At 44.8% G+C, this 24167-nt stretch overlaps 1 protein-coding gene and 1 long non-coding RNA gene across 6 annotated transcripts in view; both read left to right on the forward strand.

Annotated features, from left to right (window-relative positions):
• Window positions 1–24167, forward strand: part of LOC309654921 — a 307887-nt gene that overhangs the window by 256863 nt on the left and 26857 nt on the right. The window lies entirely within an intron of this gene.
• The window catches only part of MAP3K8 (mitogen-activated protein kinase kinase kinase 8), a 28189-nt gene continuing 4955 nt past the window's right edge, over window positions 934–24167 (forward strand). For 2 of the 5 annotated variants that reach the window (XM_082449516.1, XM_082449520.1), the window contains exons 1-5: window positions 3342–3685; window positions 8117–8478; window positions 17814–17981; window positions 20123–20384; window positions 21896–22002. In XM_082449516.1, the coding sequence (XP_082305642.1) occupies window positions 3427–3685; window positions 8117–8478; window positions 17814–17981; window positions 20123–20384; window positions 21896–22002 (1158 nt within the window). In that variant the 5' untranslated portion in view covers window positions 3342–3426. The other 3 variants (XM_082449518.1, XM_082449517.1, XM_082449519.1) reach the window with 3 other exon arrangements.

A 24167-nucleotide genomic window follows, 5' to 3' on the forward strand; every position in this document is an offset into this window, starting at 1 on the left:
CACTGAAATCCACTCACATTATCATAAGAAACTTACCTACGTCAATGAAAAAAATAAGACCTACTGGACTTCTAAAATACAATTTCAACTGTTCAAAAAATTTAAAGATTGTAATAATGGTTTTAAATTGATTACTCACGTGTCTGTACAGTTTCTCATCTGAAGGTTATTGTCAGAAGTTTAAAGAGGTCATTGTTTAAACCTCTTAATGGGTAAATATGTAGAGCTGCAACAAAAGCCAGACAGAAGCAAGTTATGCTCATGAAATCAGGCTCAAGTTCCTCTTAACTTTAAAAACATCTTATTTAAAGCTTTACTGAAATTCAGTATTTAATGATCTTTCTCAAACCCTTTTGTATTTTACTGTTATTATAATTTAAGAAAATGAAATACATTTTTCACCAAGCCACATATAGGTATCCCTTACTTTTTTCCAGTTTATCCCAGTATTCTCTAAAAATATTATATTTTATGAATATGAAGAAGACTGGAAAGCAGTGTCCTGTATTCTATTTATTAGTCTAGAGCCCATTAGGCTTACATAGGTCGATGCACTGACTGGGTCACCTACCACTGTTAATCGTTTTGGTTCTGTTGAGTAAATGAGCTCTGATTTCCAAACTACAGATGACAAACCTATTATTGTCCCAAGCTGCCAGTGGAGAAAGCCTCTTCAAGTACACTGTAACCTTGCAACTCAATTTTCAAGTGCATTTTGTTGGGTGCAAAGAGCTTCCAGAGCTGTTTTGTAATGTGCTCTAATCAGCCACCTCTGGCCGTGCACACTCCCGCTCCGATGGTTTCTCCTTGGCAAGTTTAAACCCCACTTTTCTAGCACGCTGAGCAGGATTGCTTTTGCAAGCCTGTGTAACCAAGTCTTGACGGAGAAAAATGCAAGTAGTCTGCAAACTTTTTCTTTCTCTTCAATTGTCACCAGATCCAATCTTTGCTAGACTTTAAAAATGTATTTGAGTAGAATCTCTTAATTCACCCCACCAGACGCAATCTGCTACTGCATAAGCAATGAGCAGCCAGAGAGGACCCCGCTGGGACAGCCATTTCACCAGCTCCCTAAAATGCAGCTATATTTGGAAGACCTCTATGTAGGAAGTAAGGCTAATAGTTCCCAGAAGATTAGGTGTGGTTTTCATGAGCTCATCAAGGGGGTGGTTCCATGTTTCTATTTTTAAAATTGTTTATAAAGATGGTCAGAGACAACAGATAGAGGAGAGACGTCTCTCACGTTATGATTAGAGGCAACAACCCGGCCAATCTGGTTCCCAGAGAAAAGGCGAAGGGAGCTGATGCTACAGTTTCAGCCGAGACTGGGATAATCTGCTTTTGAGTCCCGGCCAAATTCCACGGAGTCCGCGGCCAGGCCAGCCGGGCTTCTCCCAGCCTGGGCGCGGGCTGCATCTACCACCGAGTCAGGGCGGCAGGGTCGGTCCAGGCAGCGCGCCCTCCTGCAAGAGCAGAAGAAGCTCAGTCCCCTGGACCAGGGTCGGGGGGTGGTCCAGCCCTGAGACCACTTGGAAATGGTACTCGCCCCGCGTCATTCATGCCGCTGCACTCTAGTATTTAAAATAATTTGGGGGACGGCTCAGTGTCCCCAATCAGTCGTCACCGTTTAATTTGCTAGTTGGGCTCGCTTTTACTAAAGTCTCGGGAGTCTCCCCTTGTTGTCACCAACGCCGCGGGCCCAGAAGCACAAAGAAATGATGGGCGTTAAGGTCCTACAGCGAGGGCCTTGCTTCTCATCTCAGCTAGCCTCTGTCCGCCGGCAATTCTCAGATGACTTCCTTGGGTGGGAGTAACAATTCACTTTCCGTAGGAGAAACGTGGAGAGTCTTCGAGCGGGTCCGCGGCAGTCTTGCACTTGTGTGCGTGTGAGGGTGCGGGGGCCCGAGACGAGCTTGGGGACAGGAAAGGGCCGGACGCGGACTCAGCGAGGCCGTTGGAATCTGGGCTCCACCTGGCACGTCCAACGTGCGGGTCGCCGAGATGGAGCGGGTCGGGGCCTCACAGCGTCTCTCCCTCTCGGGGCTGCCTTGCAAAGTGTCCTGATACTCGGGAAGCCCTGGCAGGGGCGCGGGGCTGGGGGCAGCGTGTGCCGCCTCGCAGTGGGCATCGGGAGTGTCCGGCAGGGAGGATTTCGTGGAGAGAAGCGCTGTTTCCCTAGAACTTCCTTCCGGCTTCGCCGCGAGAAAACGCTTTCCACTCGAGAAGGAAGATCACTCTAGACGCCCTTGGACCTTCTTCCCCAGCGGGACAGAGGATCCCAGACCCGAAGCTGGGGGTTAGGAGGAGACGGGGCAGATACACTTTGTAACCGGGCGGTGCCACCAATAACCAGTTCCGATAAAGGCTGCAAAGAGCGAAACCAGGTTTTGCTGGCGGGGACCCCGGCCCTCGTCCAGCGCCCCGTCAACTCCCACGGCAGCCTCTCCCAAGCCCTTAAACCGGGTCGGTGCTGGGGGCCACGCATCACCGCCCTGCGTGTGTGACCTGCACCGAAACCTGAGCGGGGCGCGCCGCGGTTCCGGGAAGCTCCGTGCGCCTCCTGCAGCGCGGCGGGGGCGGCACGCGGCGCCTCGGTTCCCCCCCCGCCCGACCCCCCAGCACACAGACACACCCTCCGGCCTGGGGGGCGCGGGAAAGGGCCGGGGACCCCGCAGCAGCGCCGAGGGCGCCGGCACCTTAGGAAATACGCTCTTCCCTCGGCGGCCGGGGGCGGAGGCCGGGTCGCCCTTCCCAGCTCCGCGTCGGGGCGCCCTCTACCCCGCGGCTGCCGCGTCCCCAGGTCGGAGGGAACTCGGGGGGGGGTTTCCCAGGCGGTGCGCCGGGGCCGCGCAGCGGGCGGGGGCCCCCGGGAGGCGGGGCGAGGCCGGTCCCGCTCCCGGCGCGCCCCACCCCTGCCCCGCCTCCAGCCCCGCCCAGCGCCCCGAGGGCAAGCGGGGGGGGAGGCCGGAATTTCCCCTCGCGGGGGCTCGGGCTGCCCCGCAAGCCGGCGGGCTCTTTCTGTTTACGGAGAGAAAGGGGAAATGGAAAAGGCGGGGAGGCGGCGGCGGCTGGAGTCCGCTGCGCCGCCCCTCGGCCGGCCCAGAAGCTGTGAGTCAGGGGCCGACGAGGGCGGCCCGGGCGCGCGGGAGGCGCGGGGCTCACTCGGCCGCTCGGGCCCGGACGGCGCGCCAACGCTCCGGGGCCGGTAGTCCTGGCTCGCGCTCCTGCCGACGCCGGACCTGGGGACCCGGCGCGCCCGGCTCCCGGGGGCCGCCCGCCAGCTGCGCCGCGAGCCGTCGGGGGACGGCGGCGGGGGCGCGCGGAGGCCGCAGGTAAGTCAGAGTTCGGGGGCTCGGGGCTGTCGTTCGATCGCAGCCCTGCTGGGTGCCCCGGCGGTTCGCACCCTGAGGTCCGGGGAGCCCCGGCATGCGAGAGGGCTCCGGGGCCCTGGGAGGGGGCCGGGGGCCGTGCCAGTCTCCGGCTGCGGCGCTTCGGGGCTGCGTGCGGGTCGCGGCTGCAGCCGGCGCAGCTGGAAAGCACCTTGCGCAAGGGTCCCACGGGGCGCCGCCCCGCGACTCCTCCCCCTTCCTCCTCCTTCCCGGATTCCTAGCGCGCGAGCAGGGCAGGTCCCTGCTTCCCGCCGCGGGCACCACCCGCACGGCTGCGCCCTCCCTGCTCAGACCCGGTGAGTGCGCCCCGGAGGCGCGGGGCCCGGCTGCCGCTGGCCCTGGCGATGGATGCTCTTCTGATGTGCAAGCCCTTTAAGGCTCCCTTCGTCTTAAGGACCGGGAGGAAGGGAGTCGGGGGGCGGGGGGCGGGGGGCGGTTAGCGGGGTCGAGAGCCTCCGAGCAGCTGAAACTACTTCACGCTTGCACCCCGGATCCCATTCTGCGACCAGTAGGGTGGTTATAGCAGAACACGAATGCTGGGCTTTTGGCCTAAGAAAGAATGTTAAGGGGGAAAATGTTATTTCACAGATGTTTCCCCGTGGAAATGCAGTATCAAGATTCCGAAGTCCTAGTTCTAGGCGGAGAACCACGTTGAAAAGGAAGCGCAGCGTCCAGATTGTCCCAAAAGTTAACGGGGAAGGCCGCGAGCTGTCTTTAAGAAAACATTGCAATGTCTGTTTCACTTTTGGAAAGACGTATTTTGGCCCAGATTAAAGGACTGCTCCCGACAAAAACAGGGAAAGAAGCAGTAATACAGTTGCTTTGCGTATCTGTGGCCTGAGTTTTAGGTACTTGCCAAGTAGAAGGTAATTTGAATCGGCAGACGCCCCCAGATCTGATGGATTGAGGTTGGTGTGCGGTATTTCTGGCAGACGTCCTATAAGGAAAATTGGATGGTTGAGGCATCTAGAGGTTTTGAAGTGGCTGTGCTTCTAACACAGCTAGAATGGCTTCATTCTCGGTTTCTTTTAAAAAATAAATTTGTTTATTTATTTATTATTTATGTTTGGCTGTGTTGGGTCTTAGTTGCTGCGCGCGGGCTTTCTCTAGTTGCAGCGAGCAGGGAGTGCTGAGGTGCGCGGGCTTCTCCTTGCTGTGGCTTCTCTTGTGGTGGAGCACTCGCGCTCTAGGTGCACGGGCTTCAATAGTTGTGGCGCGCGGGCTCCAGAGCGCAGGCTCAGTAGTTGTGGCGCGCGGGCTCCAGAGCGCAGGCTCGGTAGTTGTGGCGCGCGGGCTCCAGAGCGCAGGCTCGGTAGTTGTGGCGCGCGGGCTCCAGAGCGCAGGCTCGGTAGTTGTGGCGCGCGGGCTCCAGAGCGCAGGCTCGGTAGTTGTGGCTCGCTGGCTCTAGAGCGCAGGCTCAGTAGTTGTGGCTCACGGGCTTAGTTGCTTCACCGCATGTGGGATCTTCCCAGACCAGGGATTGAACCTGTGTCCCCTGCATTGGCAGGCGGATTCTTAACCACTGCACCACCGGGGAAGTCCCAATTCTCGGGCTTTTTGAGAAAAAAATATTATTAGAAGAAGTCTTATTGGAGGTGTGCCCTGAGGGGCAATGTACTATTTTGGCAAAAAAATCTTTTAAATGCGAAGTAACATGAGGTATAATCATCCTTTGTAAGGTAGGAGCCTACGCCAGTAATCTTGGCCATTTTCATTCGCACTTGCCAGGAAACCCTCAAATTTTGTTTATGGAGATGGAAGTAGCTAAGAGTATGCCATTATGTTTAGGAGAGTATTTCCTCTTGGCTTTACTGCCAATTTCAGAAATAATTTGAAGCAGATAACTTTGACTGTATCTGCCCATTTGTCCATTTCTAAAATTGGTATAGTCCCCTCCTGTGTTAACAAGTGGGGATTTAATGCAGATTTTTATTGAATACTGTGTGGGGAAGGGTGCTTGCTGCTAAAGTGAAATACAGATTCCTTCATCATTCAGTTTTCTAGACGTCTACTGATGGTGAATAACGCAGAACTCGTTAGCATCTTGTCTGCTTAATTAAGGCCTGAAAACGCTGAGGCTTTTGCCGGCGCCTTGAGCGGGCGGTCATGAGGGTTTTCTCGGGAGCACGCGGGTTTGCGGGAGTGGAGGCTGGTGTTGCTAAGGGATTAGTGGCGCGGAAGACACACTTCTCCACCTCCCTGCCCTCCCCCAGCATTCAGTTACGGGCGTGTGTGTTTCCGCCTCTCAGATTTTACATACAAATGTTCCAGACTTTCTGCAGGATTTAAAAACCAAAACCTGCCTTTCCTCTCTGGATCAGCTAACGGACTTGTAAACTGCATGGACCTTTTCCTCTCTTTCTATAGCCCTGTTACTACTGGGAGCTTTACTTTCTCTCTGGCCAGCCATTCGCTAAGTAAATCCAGCAGCTTTGGAACTTTTCAGCCAGTGGGGTCCTAAATTTAGCTGTTGTTGTTTCAATTCCATTTTTTTTCCCCTGTAAATTCTACAAGCAGAAACTGCAACTCTGTAAATTCTACAAGTAGAAACTGCAACTAAATGGCCCCATGAAACCCAAGTCCAATGTTCCTCCATTAACCTAAAAAATTCCTTTCATAAGTCAACAGACTCCAAGAGCCTGAATCAGTCTTCCTCAAAGACCAGCCAGGTCTCAGAGAGGGGGCTTTCCTTTGCTCTCTAGATGTAACTGTAATGATAACAGCCATCAAAACATTTCATTGGTTTCTGCCTTTTTTTTTTTTTCTTTCTTTGTCTCTTATTTTAGAAACAGTCTTTAAAACCTTACTGTGAAGAAGGGGGAGGATGGGGGGTTGTGGGGGAATAGGTAGCCGCAGCCCATTTGCAGTTAAGAAAGGCCGCCTAATGCAGTATCTGCAAAGCCAGGCATCCGACTCAGTCCTTCGATTTCATGCGCATCGTAGCAGCTGCAAAAGACATAGTTTATTTACTGTGTACCAGACTCTGCACCCAGCACCTTATGCTCTAGAACTCCTTTGAACCTCACAACCACCCACAAGGGACGTGCTGTTATTACTTGCATTTTGCATGTGGGGAACGTCGACATGCAATGAGGTTAAAGTACAAAACTTGCCCAAGATCATGCAAACGCTAAAGGAGGGGCTGAGATTGGTCCCCTGCAGTCTTGAGTCTAGATGCCGTGTCATAACTGCGCAATCCTAACTTCTTTCCCCATACACAATTTGTGGTGGCACAGTGGTTAAGACTCCGGCTCCCAATGCAGGGGGCCAGGATCCGACCCCTGGTCAGGGAACTAGATCCCACAATGCCTGCCGCAGCTAAGAGTTCACATGCCACAACTAAGGAGACTGTGAGCCGCAACTAAGGAGCCCTCTGGTCACAACTAAGACCTGGCCCAAGCAAATAAAATAAATATTTTAGAAAAAGAGCATTAAAAGAAAAAAGAAAGAAAGAAATGGATCGTCCAGTAACTTAGTAACGACACTAAATTGCATGGTTCTTTTCTCAAGTGAAATTCACCAAGAGGCCTATGTCTGGGTCTTGTGGGCACGTGGCCCCAAGGTGGAATATTTCCTGGAGTTTGGTGCTTTTGCTCCAGGTTGATGGGAGCCTGTGGCTTTTATGTAGCCCTGTGTGTTGAACGCATTGAAGGCTTGTGCTTTCAAGAACCTGAAACACTTCTCAGAGAGAAGCTGCTTCCAGGAGCGCAGTAGTTTAAGTAGACATACATACCTTTTCATTTTCTTAGGTTTCTTAAGTCCTTTTATCTTTAATCCTTTGGAATGGTGTTGTTCCAAAATCCTGAGTAACAGCATCATTGTTTACCCTTGATTTACCTTCTTTTTCTCGTTTACAGATCCCCAAGGGTGGCTCCTGATTTGTATATAAGAACTGAAATACAGTTTTGGCTAATCAGTTAGTTGACCTTGCCCATGTCCTGCTTATGATAGATTTGGCTTCCCTGGCTTCTTTATAAAACCACAACTTCTAGAGAGTCATTGATCTAGATATTAAGTTAACCTTCTTGAGTCTTTGAGATGCATGCTTTGTACTGTTAAAGAAGCCTGGTCACAGGAGGGGACAGCTGATTACAGGTTAAAGGAATCTTCTCCTTTCTCATACCATCATCACATTTGCTTAGATTAAAATCCGTTTGACATGCTTCTGGCTTCAGGGCCTGAATTTTATTTGCAAAGTTAGCTCCTGAATTTGGTAAAGGAGTTTTTTGTTTTTGTTTTTTTAAGTAATTTTCCATTTTAATTTTATTTATTTTTTGGCTGTGCTGCGTGGCTTGTGGGATCGTAGTTCCCCAATCAGAGACTGAACCCGGGCCACCACAGTGAAAGTGCTGAGTCCTAACCACTGGACTGCCAGGGAATTCCCAAGGAGTTTCTTTTTTTAAAAAAAGTCACCCACGGCCTAAAAGCCCCAGAGATCATGCAGGGAAGATTGTCCCCTTGCGGGGGCAGCAGGGCTGGAAACTGTCAAGTGGGCTCGCTGGATCTCAGGGTTCCTCTCTGTAAAACGAGCGCTGGACTTAAAGGTTATCTAAGGGCCCTTTCTTCACTGTCTGCGCACTTGACCTCGCACACACTGTGGCCAGAGCCCTTATTTTATAAACAAAGTCATATAGAAGCCTGTTCTCAGTCCTTTCATGTCAGTTTCCCACTGATCTCAAATGCAAGTACAAATACAGTCAACTAAGTAGCTGAGGTTTCTTTTGCAGACTCTCTGGGGACCCTCACAGTGATGGAGTTCATGAGCACTGGAAGTGACAGCAAAGAAGACATCGATTTATTAATGAAACATTTGAACGTGTCTGATGTCATAGACATTATGGAAAACCTTTACGCGAGCGAAGAGCCTGTAGCCTTCGAACCCAGTCTGATGACCGTGTGTCAGGACAGCGGTCCCAAGGAGGAGAAGCGTTCCGACCCCGTGCTGCTCAGTGGCCAGGAGGGGCCTTGGCTGTCATCGGTCCGATACGGAACCGTGGAGGATTTGCTCGCTTTTGCAAACCACATATCCAACACCGCAAAGCGTTTATACGGACACGGACCCCAAGAATCTGGAATTTTATTAAACATGGTATGTTTTTTCCTGATCAGTTGAGTGCTGTGTGTTCAGCTTACTACGGCTGCTGCACTTAATGCTGAGTGCGATTTGAACTTGGTTCAGACTGGCTGCCAGGTATGGTTTTTAAAAATGGAATATCTGTAAGAATCACCTCCATGGGAAAGGTGCAAAAAAACAGTCTTCGTTAAAAGTTCCATTTAAAGAATCTTTTCCATCTTTTAGGAGCACTTCTACAAATAGGTAATTAAGAAGAATGAATTTTAGTTTAACAATTCACTGAAGAGCTCATTCGTCAATTAGGCCGAAGAGAAAGGCTTCCTGAGATTCCTTCATCTGAGAGGGGAATAAAGACTTTGTCTTTAATTAATATATATTTTTTATGTAGTATAGTTGATGTATAATTTTATATAAGTTACAGGTGTACAATATAGTGATTCACAATTTTTGGAGGTTGTACTCCATTTATATTAGTATGAAATATTGGCTGTATTCCATGTGCTACACAGTATATCCTTGCAGGTTATTTTATACATAATACTTTGTGTCTCTTAATCCTCTACTCCCTTCCCCTTCCCTCTCCCCACTGGTAACCACTAGTTTGTTCTCTATCTATGAGTCTGTTTCTTTTTTGTTATATTCACTAGTTTGTTTTATTTTTCAGATTCTACGTACAAGGGATAGCATACAGTATTGGTCTTTCTCTGTCTGATTTATTTCACTTAGCATAATACCCTCCAAGTCCATCCATGTTACTGCAAATGGCAAACTTTCATACTTTTTTACGGCTGAGTAGTATTCCATTGTGTATATATATATATATATATATATATATATATATATGTGTGTGTGTGTGTGTGTATATATGTATATACACCACATCTTCTTTATCTATTCATCTGTTGAGGGACAGTTAGGTTGCTTCCTTTCCTTGGCAATTGTAAATAATGCTGCTGTGAACATTGGGGTACATGTATCTTTTCAAATTAGTGTTTCCATTTTTTCGGATATATACCCAGGAGTGGAACTGCTGGATCATATGGTAGTTCTCTTTTTTAGTTTTTTGAGAAACCTCCATACTGTTCTCTACAGTGGCTGCACCAATTTACCCTCCCACCAACAGTGCAGGAGGGTTCCCTTTTCTCCATATCCTCGCCACGTTTGTTATTTGTGTTTTTTGATGATGGCCATTCTGACGGGTGTGAAGTGATATCTCATTGTGGTCTTGATTTGCATTTCCCTGATGATTAGAGACATTGAGCATCTTTTCACGGGCCTGTTGGCCATCTGCATGTCCTCTTTGGAAAAATGTCTATTCAGGTCCCTGCCCATTTTTTAATTGGGTTGTTGTTTTTTTGATGTTGAGTTATAGGAGCTGTTTACATATTTTGGATGTTCATCCCTTCCTTATTGGTTGTATCATTTGCAAATATTTTCTCCTGTCCAGTAGGTTGTCTTTTTGTTTTGTCGATGGTTTCCTTTGCTGCGCAAAAGCTTTTAAGTTTAATTAAGTCCCATTTGTTTATTTTTGCTTTTATTTCCTTTGCTTTAGGAGACAGATCCAAAAAAATATTGCTACAATTTATGTCAAAGAATGTCTGTTTAATTTTTTTGAAGGCTGAATTTTTGTGCTCCTTTCTTGTCACATCTTGAAACATCACGATAGATATGTATTTTTTAAATTAAAGATACATTTATCTTTTTTTTTTAATTTATTTATTTATGGCTGTGTTGGGTCTTCGTTTCTGTGCGAGGGCTTTCTCTAGTTGCGGCAAACGGGGGCCACTCTTCATCGCGGTGCGCGGGCCTCTCACTATCGCGGCCCCTCTTGTTGCGGAGCACAAGCTCCAGACGCGCAGGCTCAGTAGTTGTGGCTCACGGGCCCAGTTGCTCCGCGGCATGTGGGATCTTCCCAGACCAGGGCTCGAACCCGTGTCCCCTGCATCGGCAGGCAGATTCTCAACCACTGCGCCACCAGGGAAGCCCCACGTCACGATATTAATACTGGCTAAATTCAGTTCTTGCAGAAAAGTAGTTTGTGGGCAGTAAATAGTTATCCACAGATTCAGTCTCTTTAACTGACAAAGTATGAATGACAAGGGCTATATTTGTTTAGTCATCCCAAGTATCCAAATAATCCAAAATATTGTGACAACACTTAGTTGCCACAGTAGGGGATCAGGTGATGTGTCTGGGTGTGGTCAGTGTCTTAGTCTGTCAAAGGTGAACGTAGGTGCTGGCTAGAGGTGACGTAATTTTCAAAAAAGGACAATTCACAAAGGAGTGGGCGGGAACTTGCAAAACATGCTTATTGATGAAAGTGCCTCCTTTCCTTTGGTGCATCTAAAGGGCAAGACGGCTAATGTATGGGGGACGGTGCTGAACAAGTAAAGATTCTGGACCGAATACTTAATTATTATTATTCTTTTTTGCATACCACATTCGTTCAGTTCAAAACAACACAGTGATTTAGGTCAGCTGTGTAGTGAATTGTTTTGTTAGAAGCCAGTTGTGTTCAGCTATAGCTCAGTTTGCAGCAGAATTGCAAAATTACCTTTTGCAAAAGAAAAAAAAGATTACATTTTGCATCATTGTATGACTTGCTTTGGTCTGGATATACAAAACTGTACTTGATAGTTAACTTTGCCTTGAGAAGAGTACTTCTGTTTATAAATGGGAAGTCATAATTTGAATAAGGGTTAATACCTGTTTGTCTTAGCTAAACTATAGCTGGAGAATTCTGGTTCAAAATAATATATATATCTATAATCAGAAACATAATTGTTTATGTATTTCTCTCTCTTTTTTTTTTACATATTTATTTGTTAAAATGGGTATCTTAAAGGAAAACATGCAGAATAAACACATTATTTTTGCTTGTAAATATGTAGAGACTTAGGCTTATTTCCCCGGACTATCAGACTGATGAGAGATGGGCCGTAGAATCGGGAATGTACAGAAGGGAATTCAGGAAAAATATAAAGAGTACAAAGCAGTAGCTTCCTGAAGGTTTTGGAGTGAGGGATAAAAAAAAAAGCTAATGCAGCAAACGAGAGAAATGACGGCATTAAAAGGAAGTGAAAATATTATCAGCAAAGGGTAAGAGTAGAATGTTGTTAGTCCTGTCATGGAGCCTGTGCTCCAGAAATGAATCAAGGCATATTTGGGAGAAAATTTGCAAATAGGACATATCAAAAAAGCAGGGATCTTTACAACTTTCAAAAAGCTTTTTGTTTTAAAAAATGATCAAGAATATAAAATATAGCAAGAAGACCTAACCTTAAAATCCACAGGAAAGTAGACCATGCCTTATTTGGCAAATCACCCTGTGGTTGATGGCTCAGGGGGCTGTGGTTGGCTTTCCTGTCACTGCCCTTAAGGATTAGGTGCGTCCCTGTGACAGCTGGTAGCCTGTCACAGCTCCGTGTTTTATAAGTAATGGCACAGGAACGGTGACTTGCCATCCCAGATCATAGCCAGTCTGAGACAATATGGTGAAGGAGGCCACGTTGGCTTCTGGCTTCCTTCATCCTCACGTGTGTTCTCCTGGGACCCATCCCACCTTCAAGACCTTCCTCTTCCCAGGTCCTCCCCCTAAGACTCCCTCAAAACTTTCTCTCCTGGCCTTGCTGCTGTCTGCTTCTCTGCTTTACAAGATGGCAGCTAATTAGCTACCCAACAGATTGATTCCAAGGTAAAGTCGACCTTCAAGTGTATCTACATATGGACCAAATGCTTTCCTTCCAGTATTCATCCATTCATTTGCTAGACAGAGCTCGAACCTCTACAGGGGATGAGGTACTTCTCCAGGTGCTAGAGATACAGTTTGTGTTCCCTGGTAGCTTTCTGCCTGCTGGAGAGGGCAAGTAGACAGGTAATTGTAACGCAGTGTAGGACTTCTCAATACAGCTACGCCCTGATCGCTATGGGAACGGTCAGGCCGGATACCTCACATAACCTCGAGGGTGAGCAGGAGGAAGGGAGGAATGTCAGATAGGCTTCCAAGAGGAGTTAAAAAAAAATTTTTTTTTTGGCCGCACTACACAGCTTGTAGGATCTTAGTTCCCCAGCCAGGGATTGAACCCAGGCCCTCGGCAGTGAAAGTGCCGAGTCCTAACCACTGGACTGCCAGGGAATTCCCCCAAGAGGAATTGTTGCCTAAATTACTGAGTTGGAATCAGCCAGATAAAGGGGCTGGAGAGCAGAGAATGTTTCAGATGGAGAGAGTGGAGGCACAGACGCCTGGTGTATTACAGGCAACCTACAACCGCAGCGCCTGTGGAGTTAATTAGGATGGAGGGCCCAGGAATTACAGTCATATCCTGAAGCATAGGCGTGTAAAATGGTGGTCTGCGTGTGTGTGCAAGTGGGTGCTATGTTCCTGAAAATAATATTTAAAAGATTCCACCAACATCCAGCAGGACCTGGGGAAGAAACTTTAGGAGACTAAGCCAGGGGTTGCTTTGTGTGAGGCTGCTACAAGTTACTTATAATCTAGACCAACTCTCACCCTCATCTGGGGATGAATAACCTAAAATGGGTTCTAGACACTCAACTCTTGGGTGATTGTTTGGGAAGCTCAAGAGCCCCAGAGAGCTTGCTCATAGATGTGAGTGTGAGATGCTGGGTCCTGCTTCTCAGGCTTAGTCACGGACTCCTGGTTTCTCAGCGTTAAAAAAACCTTAAAGATACTTGAGTCAAGCTCTCTGTCTGAAGCTTGAATCACCCCCTTTATCAGCTCCAATAATTGCTGGGGCATTTTGGTCTGTGCTTGGAAACCTGTGATGAAGCATGCATCATATTCTAGGGCATTTAATGTCATATCGGGCCAATGCTGATTGGAGGGAAGTCCTTCCTTAGAGGGTACTAAAAGCCATCTCTGACTCCCCTGACTCCTAAGCCCTACTTCTTGACCATAAAAATGTGTATATACATATGTGATGAGGAGTGGTGAAGACGGCAGGCCCTTGAATTAAAGTGCCCGGCATGTATCTCAGCTCTGAAATGGGCTAGCTGGGTGACATTGGGCCAGTCATTACAACCTCTATGCCTCTGTTTACTCATCTGTAAAATGGGTACATGGCCGCAGTCACTCCATACAATGAATGCACGTGACCTGTGTACACACAGTGCGTGTTGAAAGGATGCAAAGTGTTGTGCTTGTGGTTGTCATGCGCCTTCCTTACGACAGTCCTCCCAATGTTTACAAAACTGCACGTCCCCCACGTCTTCCCTCTTCTTTCTCCGACGCCTCTGGCTGTGCCTGCTCCTTCTCGGGCACTGTGGTGTTACCTTTCCCCCTCCTGTGGGTAGCCCCCTCTGGCCTCAAGCCCGTCTTACAGCCCCGAACTTGAACCTGGCTGTCCCTTTGCTGTGGGACCAGCAGAGCAGGACAGAGCCAGCTCGGCCTTTGTTCTAGAACCCGTGCCTCTTTTCCTGTAGCCCGAGGTCACATCCATTTCCTAGCTGCTACATCACACGGGACCCTTATGGAATTCTTCTCACTGACATACCTACGGACTTTCTCAAGTGCTGCCCCTGGGCCCAGTGTGGTTTTGTGTCAGTGGCAGTGATTGGGATGAGGAAATGGACTGCGTGTCTGCACTTGACCATGGCGTTAGTACGTTAAGGGGTTGGCAGAGGTAATGCTTAACATAGATTTCCATGAGGTTATTTGCTTGGACCCCTAGAAAGAAGAAGAAGAAGAAGGAGAAGAAGGGGGAAAAACATTTCAAACCGAAATAGGGAAGGTCTCAGACTTGGGGAAGGCCCAGGGACTTGGCAGAACACAGACTGGCCAGCACCTGCCTGTCACACCACACGTTCAGGGACTGTCCTGAGAGGTGGCCCGGGAGAACTTGCGGGCTGTTTGGAGGAGGGTCTCCAGAACGCTGGGAGTGGTAAACTGGGGTGAAGGAACGGGAGTATTTGATCTAAAGAGAAGAAGGCCGAGCTGTGCTCAGTGACGTGTAAATGTAGACATTTAACAACTGATCACGGCTCAGCTTTAATTACAGCCTCTGGAAGATCAAAGGCTCTTATCTAAAGAACAGGAGCTGTGGCTTTGGGGTCAGACAGACCCGAGTTTGAATCCTGACTTCACTGCCTAGTGAGTTCCTTAACCTCCTGAAGCCAGTTTCCTCATCTGTGAGTGGAGGTAAAAAGCGTCCTTACGTCACAGGCCTGTTGTGAGAAATTGCTGAGTTAATGTATGAAGTACTCAGTAGAGTGCCTGGCCCAGAACTAGCGCTCGGTAGATGGCGGGTATCATTACTCTTCGTCCTGTCGGCTAAGCGGACACCGCATCGGAGTGGGTTAGAGCAGATGTGGGTTGGGCAGAAGTAAAACTTTCAAGTGAAGTAAGTCAGACAAAGACAAATATCATATGATATCACTTATACGTGGAATCTAAAAACATGATTACAAATGAACTTACTTACAAAATAGAAATAGACTCATAGACATAGAAAAAAAACTATGGTTTCCAAAGGGGAAAGGGAGGGGGGAGGGATAAATTAGGAGTTTGGGATTAACAGTTACACACTACTATATATAAATAGATAACCAACCAGGACCTACTGGTTACAGCCCAGAACTTGAACCTGGCTGTCCCTTTGCTGTGGGACCAGCAGAGCAGGACAGAGCCAGCTCGGCCTTTGTTCTAGAGCCCACAGATCTAGAACAAAGGAACTATATAGCACAGGGAACTATATTCAATATCTTGTAATAACCTATAATGGAAAAGAATCTGAAAAAGAATAGATATGCATATGTATAACTGAATCACTGCCGTATACCTGAAACTAGCACATTGTAAATCAACTAGACTTCAATTAAAAAAAAAATTTTCTTTTAAAGTAAAACTTTTTTTTTCCAAAGTTGAGTTAAGCCCTGAAGTGGATTCCTGGAGAATCGAATGAAATTGGGTCTGTAAATATTTAATAACAAGGAAGAGGCAATAAAGCGAGTGCAGCTGAGTGCCATGAGCGTGGTTTGTCTGAATGTGGTTCCCAGTGTGCTGTAGAAGTGGCCTCCAGGAACCTGAGGTGACACTTCTTGAAAGGAGGTCATATTTCAAAGTTGGCAACGCCATGGTCTCCACTTGGTCATTTTCCCTCTCGGGTCCTGTGCAGAGGCTGCACTCAGTGAATACTAAAGTTTTAAGTGTAGTGACTTCACATTTCTAAGTATTAGCGTCGTTCTTTGCTTCATTCCCTAATAGTGAGCACGCCTGTTCATGGGGTGTAGCTAAGATTAGCAATCATAGGTCCTGATTACGGTCACCAGGATTATTCCCAGAGCAGGGCCCGTGTAAGGAGCCCCGTGCATCTGGAGATGAATCGGAGTCTACTCTTTACCCACGTGATCTGCACTCCCCTTCACTCTCTCCCATTCTTGAAATACCTTCATGTCACTTTGATAGTTTCATAATTCCCAAATTCATAATCTGAAGTCGTAATATTACTAATGAAACATAGGTAAAACCTGTGTTTTTGAGACTCTAACCCTTGAAAGAATACCCAACACATTTTTTTTTAGGAATGTGCTCCAGGTCACGTCTCCCGCGGACTATCTTATTAATTTGTTTTCATTTTATCTACAATTATTTCTCCTCTCAATTTTTCACTTTTGAAAAATTAAGATTGACTTTATATGCAGTAAAATACACAGATCTTTAATATCCAGTTTGATGAGTTTTGACAAGGGTACATACCCTTATAGCCCACACTGCTATCAGGATATCTCTCTCTTAATTTTTTTTTAAATTAATTAATTAATTAAAATTTTTTTTTTATTAATTTATTTATTTTTGGCTGTGTTGGGTCTTCGTTTCTGCGCGAGGGCTTTCTCTAGTTGTGGCAAGCGGGGGCCACTCTTCATCGCGGTGCGTGGGCCTCTCACTATCGCGGCCTCTCTTGTTGCGGAGCACAGGCTCCAGATGCGCAGGCTCAGTAGTTGTGGCTCACAGGCCCAGTTGCTCCGCGGCATGTGGGATCTTCCCAGACCAGGGCTCGAACCCGTGTCCCCTGCATTGGCAGGCAGATTCTCAACCACTGCGCCACCAGGGAAGCCCTTAATTTTTTTTAATCGTTAGTTTTATTCATTTATTTAAAAATTGAAGTATAGTTGATTTACAATGTTGTATTTCAGGTGTACAGCAAAGTGTTTCAGTTATACTATACTGTGTATATATATATATATTTTTTTTTTTCAGATTCTTTTCCCTTATAGGTTATTGCAAAATATTGAGTATAGTCCCCTGTGCTATACAGTAGGTCCTTGTTGGTTATCTATTTTATATATAGCTGTATGTATATGTTAATCCCAAACTCCTAATTTATCCTCCCCCCCGTCCCCTTTCATAACCATAAGTTTGTTTTCTATGTCTGTGGGTTTATTTCTGTTTTGTATATAAGTTCATTTGTATCTTTTTTTTCTTAAGATTCCACATATGATATCGTATGGTATTTGTCTTTCCTCTGTCTGACTTACTTCACTTAGTATGATCATCTGCAGGTCCATCCATGTTGCTGCAAATGGCATTATTTCATTCCTTTTTACGGCTGAGTAGTATTCCACTGCGTATATGTACCACATCTTCTTTGTGCATTCCTCTGTTGATGGACACTTAGATTGTCGCCCTCAGATTTTGAGTCTGCTGGTTCTCAGACCTCTTGTTCAAAGTGTTTACTGACTCATGAACCCTCAGAGGTCAGGGGTCATCTGTCTCTTGTTCATCACTGCCTGCTCAGCACCAAACACAGTGCCTGGCACATACCATGCACTCGGTAAATATTAAATGAGTGAATGGATGAGAAATGGTTCTGCCCTTACTTTGCTTACGTGGCACTGTGAACTCATAGCTCTGGCATAACACATTGTTTTCCAGAATCCTCTGTGATCATCAGTTCATTTCCCTACTCTCTCTGAGTGTGCGTCACCTTTGAGTAATAGGTATGCAGACTAACAGTTTAGCACATTTTAATTGGAAACGAGTCAGCTTGCATGCACAGTTTACGTTTCTGCAATGTTTATTTTCAGCCTTTTGGTCACAGCAGTCATGCTGCCTTAGGTAAATCATTTTTAAAGTTCTCTTTGTCAGTGAATTACTCACACATAGATAGAAATATGATCAGGTCTGACCAGGGATGTGTTTCTGTTTCATGCTTTCTCTGTTTTGCTGAAGCTCTAAATATAGCCTCTGTACACTGTTATGATTGTATACGGTGACATTAATTTTGAACCCTGCGTGTAGGAATGCGGTCTAACGTAACCAGTTTCTAAAGGGCGGGTCTCAGAAAAGGACTTTGCTGAAATTCTCACCCTCCTGCATTTTTGTTTTGTTGTAGGTAATCACTCCCCAGAATGGACGCTATCAGATAGACTCTGATGTTCTTCTCATCCCTTGGAAGCTGACTTACAGGAATATTGGCTCTGATTTTATTCCTCGGGGGGCCTTTGGAAAAGTGTACTTAGCACAAGACATAAAAACTAAGAAAAGAATGGCATGTAAATTGGTATGTACTTCATAACCAGACGGGGTGCCCTGCGTGTTCGGCATTGGAGCTTTTGTGTGTTCGTTTATTTACTTTACTCAAAGCTGGCTGCCCTTTGACTGCCTCTTATCTAAGGGTGCTGTGTCCAAAAAAAGCATCTGTGTTTTATAGATTTGCTTGCTACCTGGGGCCATTCAGGCCCCAAGTCTACTTAAGGGCATAGTTGATTTTAATCATTTTGCTCTGATAACAAAGAAAGTACCAGCTTCTTTAGCGCCAGCTCGGATAACTTCATCCCTCTTGTGGTGGCTGAAGGGGAGCTACCCTGCAAGAGCACATCTGTTTGCTGCTGCTTTAATGCCACCCACTGGGGAGGGGACCAGGCAGGGAAGCAGACGCTGGGAAAGCTGCACGTCTCCTCAGGACTACAGATTAAAGGGCTGAATTTCGGAGAAAAACCCCATCTCTTCCTATTGAGCAATCACTGCTGAGGTGCCCCACTTTGCAAAACCGTTTGGCAGGACCTACCAAAGTGATGCGCACACGCCCTGTGACCCAGCAATTCCACTCCTGCAGGTGCTTGCCCAGCAGGCATGCACACGCGGTCACCAGAGCCATGTGCTAGAGTGTTCATGGCGGCAGTATTTGTAATAGCCCCAAACTGGGAAGTTTCCACATGCTGAGATGTGGTGTATTTACATACTGGGATGCTGTCCAGTGAAGAGAAGAAATGATTTACAACTTCGCAATGCCGATGATAAATCTGCATTAGGTGAAGCCAGAGCAGCTGGACACAAAATAGGATCTACTGTATGAGATTCCTCTTTCATAAAGGCCAGAAAAGGCTAAACGAACCCATGCTGTTGGAAGTCCCATTAGTGGGTGCCCATGGGGAGCAGGGACAGGCAGGGGTCAGCGGAGGGCTTCAGGGTGCTGGTGGACTTCTGTTTCCTGCTCTATATAGTGGTTACATGGGTGTGTTCAGCTGAAAATTCCTTGAGTTTGATACTTAACCAGTTTTGCACTTTTGTGTATGTCTGTTCTACTTTAAAGTTTTGTTTTTTTTAAAAGTGCAATAAAACAAACTCACTTTTGATTTAACGAAAGCAAAACAGAAAATAATTACTGAATATCATCTGTCTCTCTTATTGTCATGTGGGCCTTGTTTGTTCCTCCTTAAAGGGTGGCCAGAGCAGCTGTTATTAAAAGGAAGAAAAGGAGGTAATAGAGTAAGTTACTGGAAGGTTGCATTTAGGAGATACGTCCAAGTTAAAAAAAAAAAATCTGGAGACATTTTTTTAAAGCTCTTAGAACCAAAGTGTTCTGTTTTTCAGTTTCATCACAAAAGACGTGGGAAATAGCTTTGTGGGTTTGTTTTCCTTGCAGTCCTTATATTTAATATTTAAGCCATATTTTTTCTTAAAAAAGAGAAAACATATAAGATGATTAACAACCCTAAACAGGTCCAAAAGGATGCAGGCTAAAGAATGAGGTCCCTTTCCTTAAAGTAACTACTGTTAATGGGTTCTTAAATGTCCTTCCAGAGAATTCTATGGACATGTGTATGTATAGTTGAACATTTTATTACAAATGGGAATATAATATATGTACTTCTGCATCTTGATTTTTTTCAGTCTAACGGTATATTTTGGAGACATTCCATATCTATCTGCACTGAAAGAGCTACTTCTTTCTTTATTAATGACTTCCAATTTTCTGTAGAGGAGAAGGCCAGTGCTTATTTAAATACATTGTTAGAACGCAAACTGAGAGACCAGAGACATTATATTATTTCATGACAAGGAATATTGAAAATATGGCCTAAAATCTAGGTGCCATAGAAATTACATGTATAAAAGATGGGAAATTACCTCCTCTGTTTCAGTCATGAATAATTCTTCAGTTGGGTATCTATACTCTAAATGAAAGCAGTATTTCATTATTTTGTTTTTTATTTTCTTATTTTTTTTACCTTAAGCGGACATGAATGTAAAGGCATATCTCAAGTAAACATTATCTTAACTCAGGAGTACAATTTCACAACACATCCGAGTATCCTTGAGGGCATTTATTTGCCTTTTGGTTTGTGAGTTGACCTATGTTGTGTATTCTTTTCTTTATCCTGGGGTTGTTTAGAATCTTCCTTGTGTTTTGTGTTCTAGATCCCAGTAGACCAATTTAAGCCATCTGACGTGGAAATCCAGGCTTGCTTCCGGCACGAGAACATCGCTGAGTTATACGGCGCGGTTCTATGGGGCGAAACCGTCCATCTCTTTATGGAAGCAGGCGAGGGAGGGTCTGTCCTGGAGAAACTGGAGAGCTGTGGACCCATGAGAGAATTTGAGATTATTTGGGTGACAAAGCATGTTCTCAAGGGACTTGATTTTCTGCACTCAAAGAAAGTGATTCACCATGACATTAAACGTGAGTTCTCCTTGGACGTGTCCCTTTTTGGCTTAAAAAGGACTAGTTAGACCTTAGGCACACGGCTCCTCCTTCAATCTGAAGGTCCTTGGTGTCAGGGAAGACACCCGTCCCCGCCAGCACTCTCCCCCTTTCTCCCTGGGTTCCTGAGATACATTTTAGAGTTCAGTGGGGTCATGAGAGCTTTCAAAGTCATAAGGAAGGATGATTTTCCAATTGTTGTGGAAGAGATTATAGCCACATATCATTAATGACTGCCTAGTTAATAGGCTTTAAAAATAGTAACATACTTAAAAACAGAGTCAACATTTTTGAAAAACAAATTGCTTTTTAATTTTGAATACAAATTTGGCAATAGTCCATTAAAGAAGCTTTCACTGACTGCTTTCTAGGAATAAGAGATTGTGGGGAAATACACAAGAGAGACCCGCTATGAACCCTTAATATCTAAGGGTAAATTGAACTAGCAAAACTTGTCCTGACAAAAATTGGGTATTTTACTTTTTTGTTTTAGAAAGTGGCTTGATAATACTATGCTTATGTCTTAGAATTTGAAACTCAATATGTAAAATATAAAAAATATTTTTTCCAGCTTTATTGAGAAATACTTGACATATAACATTGTGTAAGTTTCAGGTGTACAAGGTAATGATTTGATATATGTATGTATTGCAAAATGATCACCACAATAGGGTTAGTTAACATCCATCCATCTCACGTATTTATAATTTTTTTCTGTGGTGGGAACTTTTAAAATCTATTCTCTTAGCGACCCTCCAATACGTCATTCAGTATTATGGACTATAGTCACCACACTGTACATCACAGCCCCAGAACTTTTTCATCTGATTATTGGAAGATGAAATAATATTCATCTTATTATTATTTTTCATCTTATTATTTGTAACCTTTGACCACCTTCCCGAATTCCCCCCACCCCAACCCGTGGCAACCACTCTGTTCTCTGTTTCTATGTTTGTTTGTTTTTTTTCTTTTTTAGATTCCACATATGTTAGATCATATGGTGTTTGTCTTTTCCTGTCTGACTTATTTCATTTCGCATAATGCCGTCAAGGTTCATCCGTATTGTCACAAATAGCAGGGTTTCCTTCTTTTTTATGGCTGAATAATATTCCATTCTATATACCACACAATTTATATGTGTATATTATGTATCACAAAAATTTATATATATATACAAATCTTCTTTATCCATTCATCCATCAATGGACACTTCGGTGGTTTCCATGTCTTGGCTGTTGTATCTTGAGGATTATTAATGGCTACAGTCATTTATATCCACCTTGGCTGAATTCTTGACAAATCTGAAGTGGTTTTTACCTAAACTCTCACCCAGATTTCATCCTTCTCTTTTGAACATAATAAGCCCATTTTAGTAGGGGAAGCATTTCATTCTATCTTTATATGGAACTCGTTGTTTTAAATAATGCTTTCATTTGAGTTAGGGATAGATACACAATTTTTTACTGAAAATTTTCCTCTCTTTATAGCAAGCAACATTGTTTTCATGTCCACAAAAGCTGTTTTGGTGGATTTTGGTCTAAGTGTCCAAATGACTGAAGAGATCTATTTTCCTAAGGACCTGCGAGGAACAGAGGTAATTATGTTCACACCAGAATGGGCAATATCTTACTAAGAGTAAAAATAAGATGTGCTAGCATTACTGCAGAAAGGACAAAGAAGGGGAGGAAAACCATTACATTAAATCATTGTTATCATTGGACCATGTTTAATGAGCATTTACTCTGTGCCATATACTCTTTAGCCCTTGAAATAAATTATATTGTTTAATCCTCACAATACTATTATCATAGGCAAATACTATTGCTCCCATTTTAAAATAAGAAAATAAGCTTGAAGAGGTTAAAATAAAGTGCCCCAAGTTACTCAGCTACTGATAGATCAGGGCCTCGAAATCTACTTCTTTCTTAGTCTAAAGTCTAAGGTTTAACGGCTATGTAACTTTTTGATATAACTAATATATGTGGTTTTAGCATAACTAATATTACTGTTTTGGTTCAATTACAGCCATAATTGTCATGGTCGTTAAGAACATTTACTGAGAACTTACAGCATTTCAGGCCTCTCTTGAATCTGGGAAATCTTAAAAGAAGTCTCATTTACTGGAGCATAAATGAATCTTATTTGAAGATATAAACTTGCTATACTATTTAACTCATTTGTGAAGCAAAAACAACAAAAGCAGAACTTTCCTGAATCTAAATGGGATTCAGAGAAATGCGTTCACGGGCTGTCAAATAATATATTTAGCGCTCACCTTATTAGGCTGAACAGCTGATCTGTGTAATGAGTGTCTATCGGGCATCTGCTGTGTGAAGGCTGCTGTAGGTACCAGGGATGGAGCGCAGGGCAAAGCCAATAAGGAGTCTACTCTGGAGGAAGGACCCATTTTAAATTTACCTGAATTATTAACGTTTAACCGTTTAGTTCACAGTTGGTTATGATGGGTATGGGGTTGGATGCATCTGGGAAGGTGCATGGGTGTAGAAGCTGCCTTCCTGACCCACCTCCATGACTGTGAGATGATAAACTATCAGAGGGTGAACTGTCAGAGCCTCCCAGCCCCATGCCCTTCTAGCTGTTGAAAGTGCCCTTGGGAAATGGAGAGGGGGCAGTTGGCTGGACCTTTGCCCCAAGATTATCAGGTCAGTCCTGGTGTTAATCAGACGATAACCTTTAGTTTAGCTAGTAAATGTATTGCATTGAACTCACTGCAGTGCTAAAAAAAAAATGGTCTGCCTTTCAAACGAAGATTCTGTAAGCCTTTTCTTAACTCTGAAAGCAAAGACTCCCCCCAGGCAGCAGAAGAGATCTTTATTTTTGCTGTTATTACTGAACTTATTCTGGAAAATACTTGGGAGAGGATCCTGGAGAGTTGTCTTCAAGCAGAATAATGTTCAGAAGAGAACATTATTTATTATTTTTTTTAAGAATGTTTTAGTCACCAGATCATAGGAAAACTTTCCCAAAGCACAAAATCTAATAAGACAACACTTATGACATGTTTTTTTCGGAAAATACTTCAGCATATTTTGGCAGTCGTCAGACATTCAGATATGTGACACTCTACCCTTTTTCCTGGAGCCAGTTTGGGAAACAAACTATTTATGGTATTAAAGATGGAAAATACCTTTCTCTTCCCGGCAGGGTGATCAAATTGAACATTTTGCAATAGCCAGAGAAAGACATCTCCTTTCTGGGATTTTCTAGCAGAAAGAGAGTGTGTGCTTGGGTATGAGTAGGAGCACGGTGTCTGTTCCTGAACAGTATTTGGATTGAGGTATTTTCACCAAATGTAAATTGCTTTCTATGACGGGCTAAACTGGCCTTCGTGTTCCTAGTTATAAACTCTTCTGATCAACCCGTGCTTGTTTACCCTCTGTTTGGCACTCATGGTCGGAGTGTGATAGTGAAGTGTGGTGGTGAGTTGAAGTGGGAAGGAAAGCTCTGGGCAACCTTGTTTTGACTCCTCATCCTTACGGAGCCAAGAAGGTATCATTAGTCAAGGTCAACCATGCAGATTCGCTTCCCATTAGAACTTGGTCACTTGGCTACAGATGATTTCTGATCCCCCCAACAGAGCTCATTCAAATTCAGGACATGATCCTGTAACCATGTATTGATAATACACATACAGGGTTAATCTGTCCTATCTTTAAGCTATTGTTTTTGAATTCCTTGCTACAGAGAAGGAAGAAAAAAATCAACGTGAATAGCTAATCAGAATTCCTTTGATTGCAT

This window comes from Balaenoptera physalus, assembly GCF_965194825.1.
Source record: "Balaenoptera physalus genome assembly, chromosome: 2".
NCBI classification, from domain to species: domain Eukaryota; kingdom Metazoa; phylum Chordata; class Mammalia; order Artiodactyla; family Balaenopteridae; genus Balaenoptera; species Balaenoptera physalus.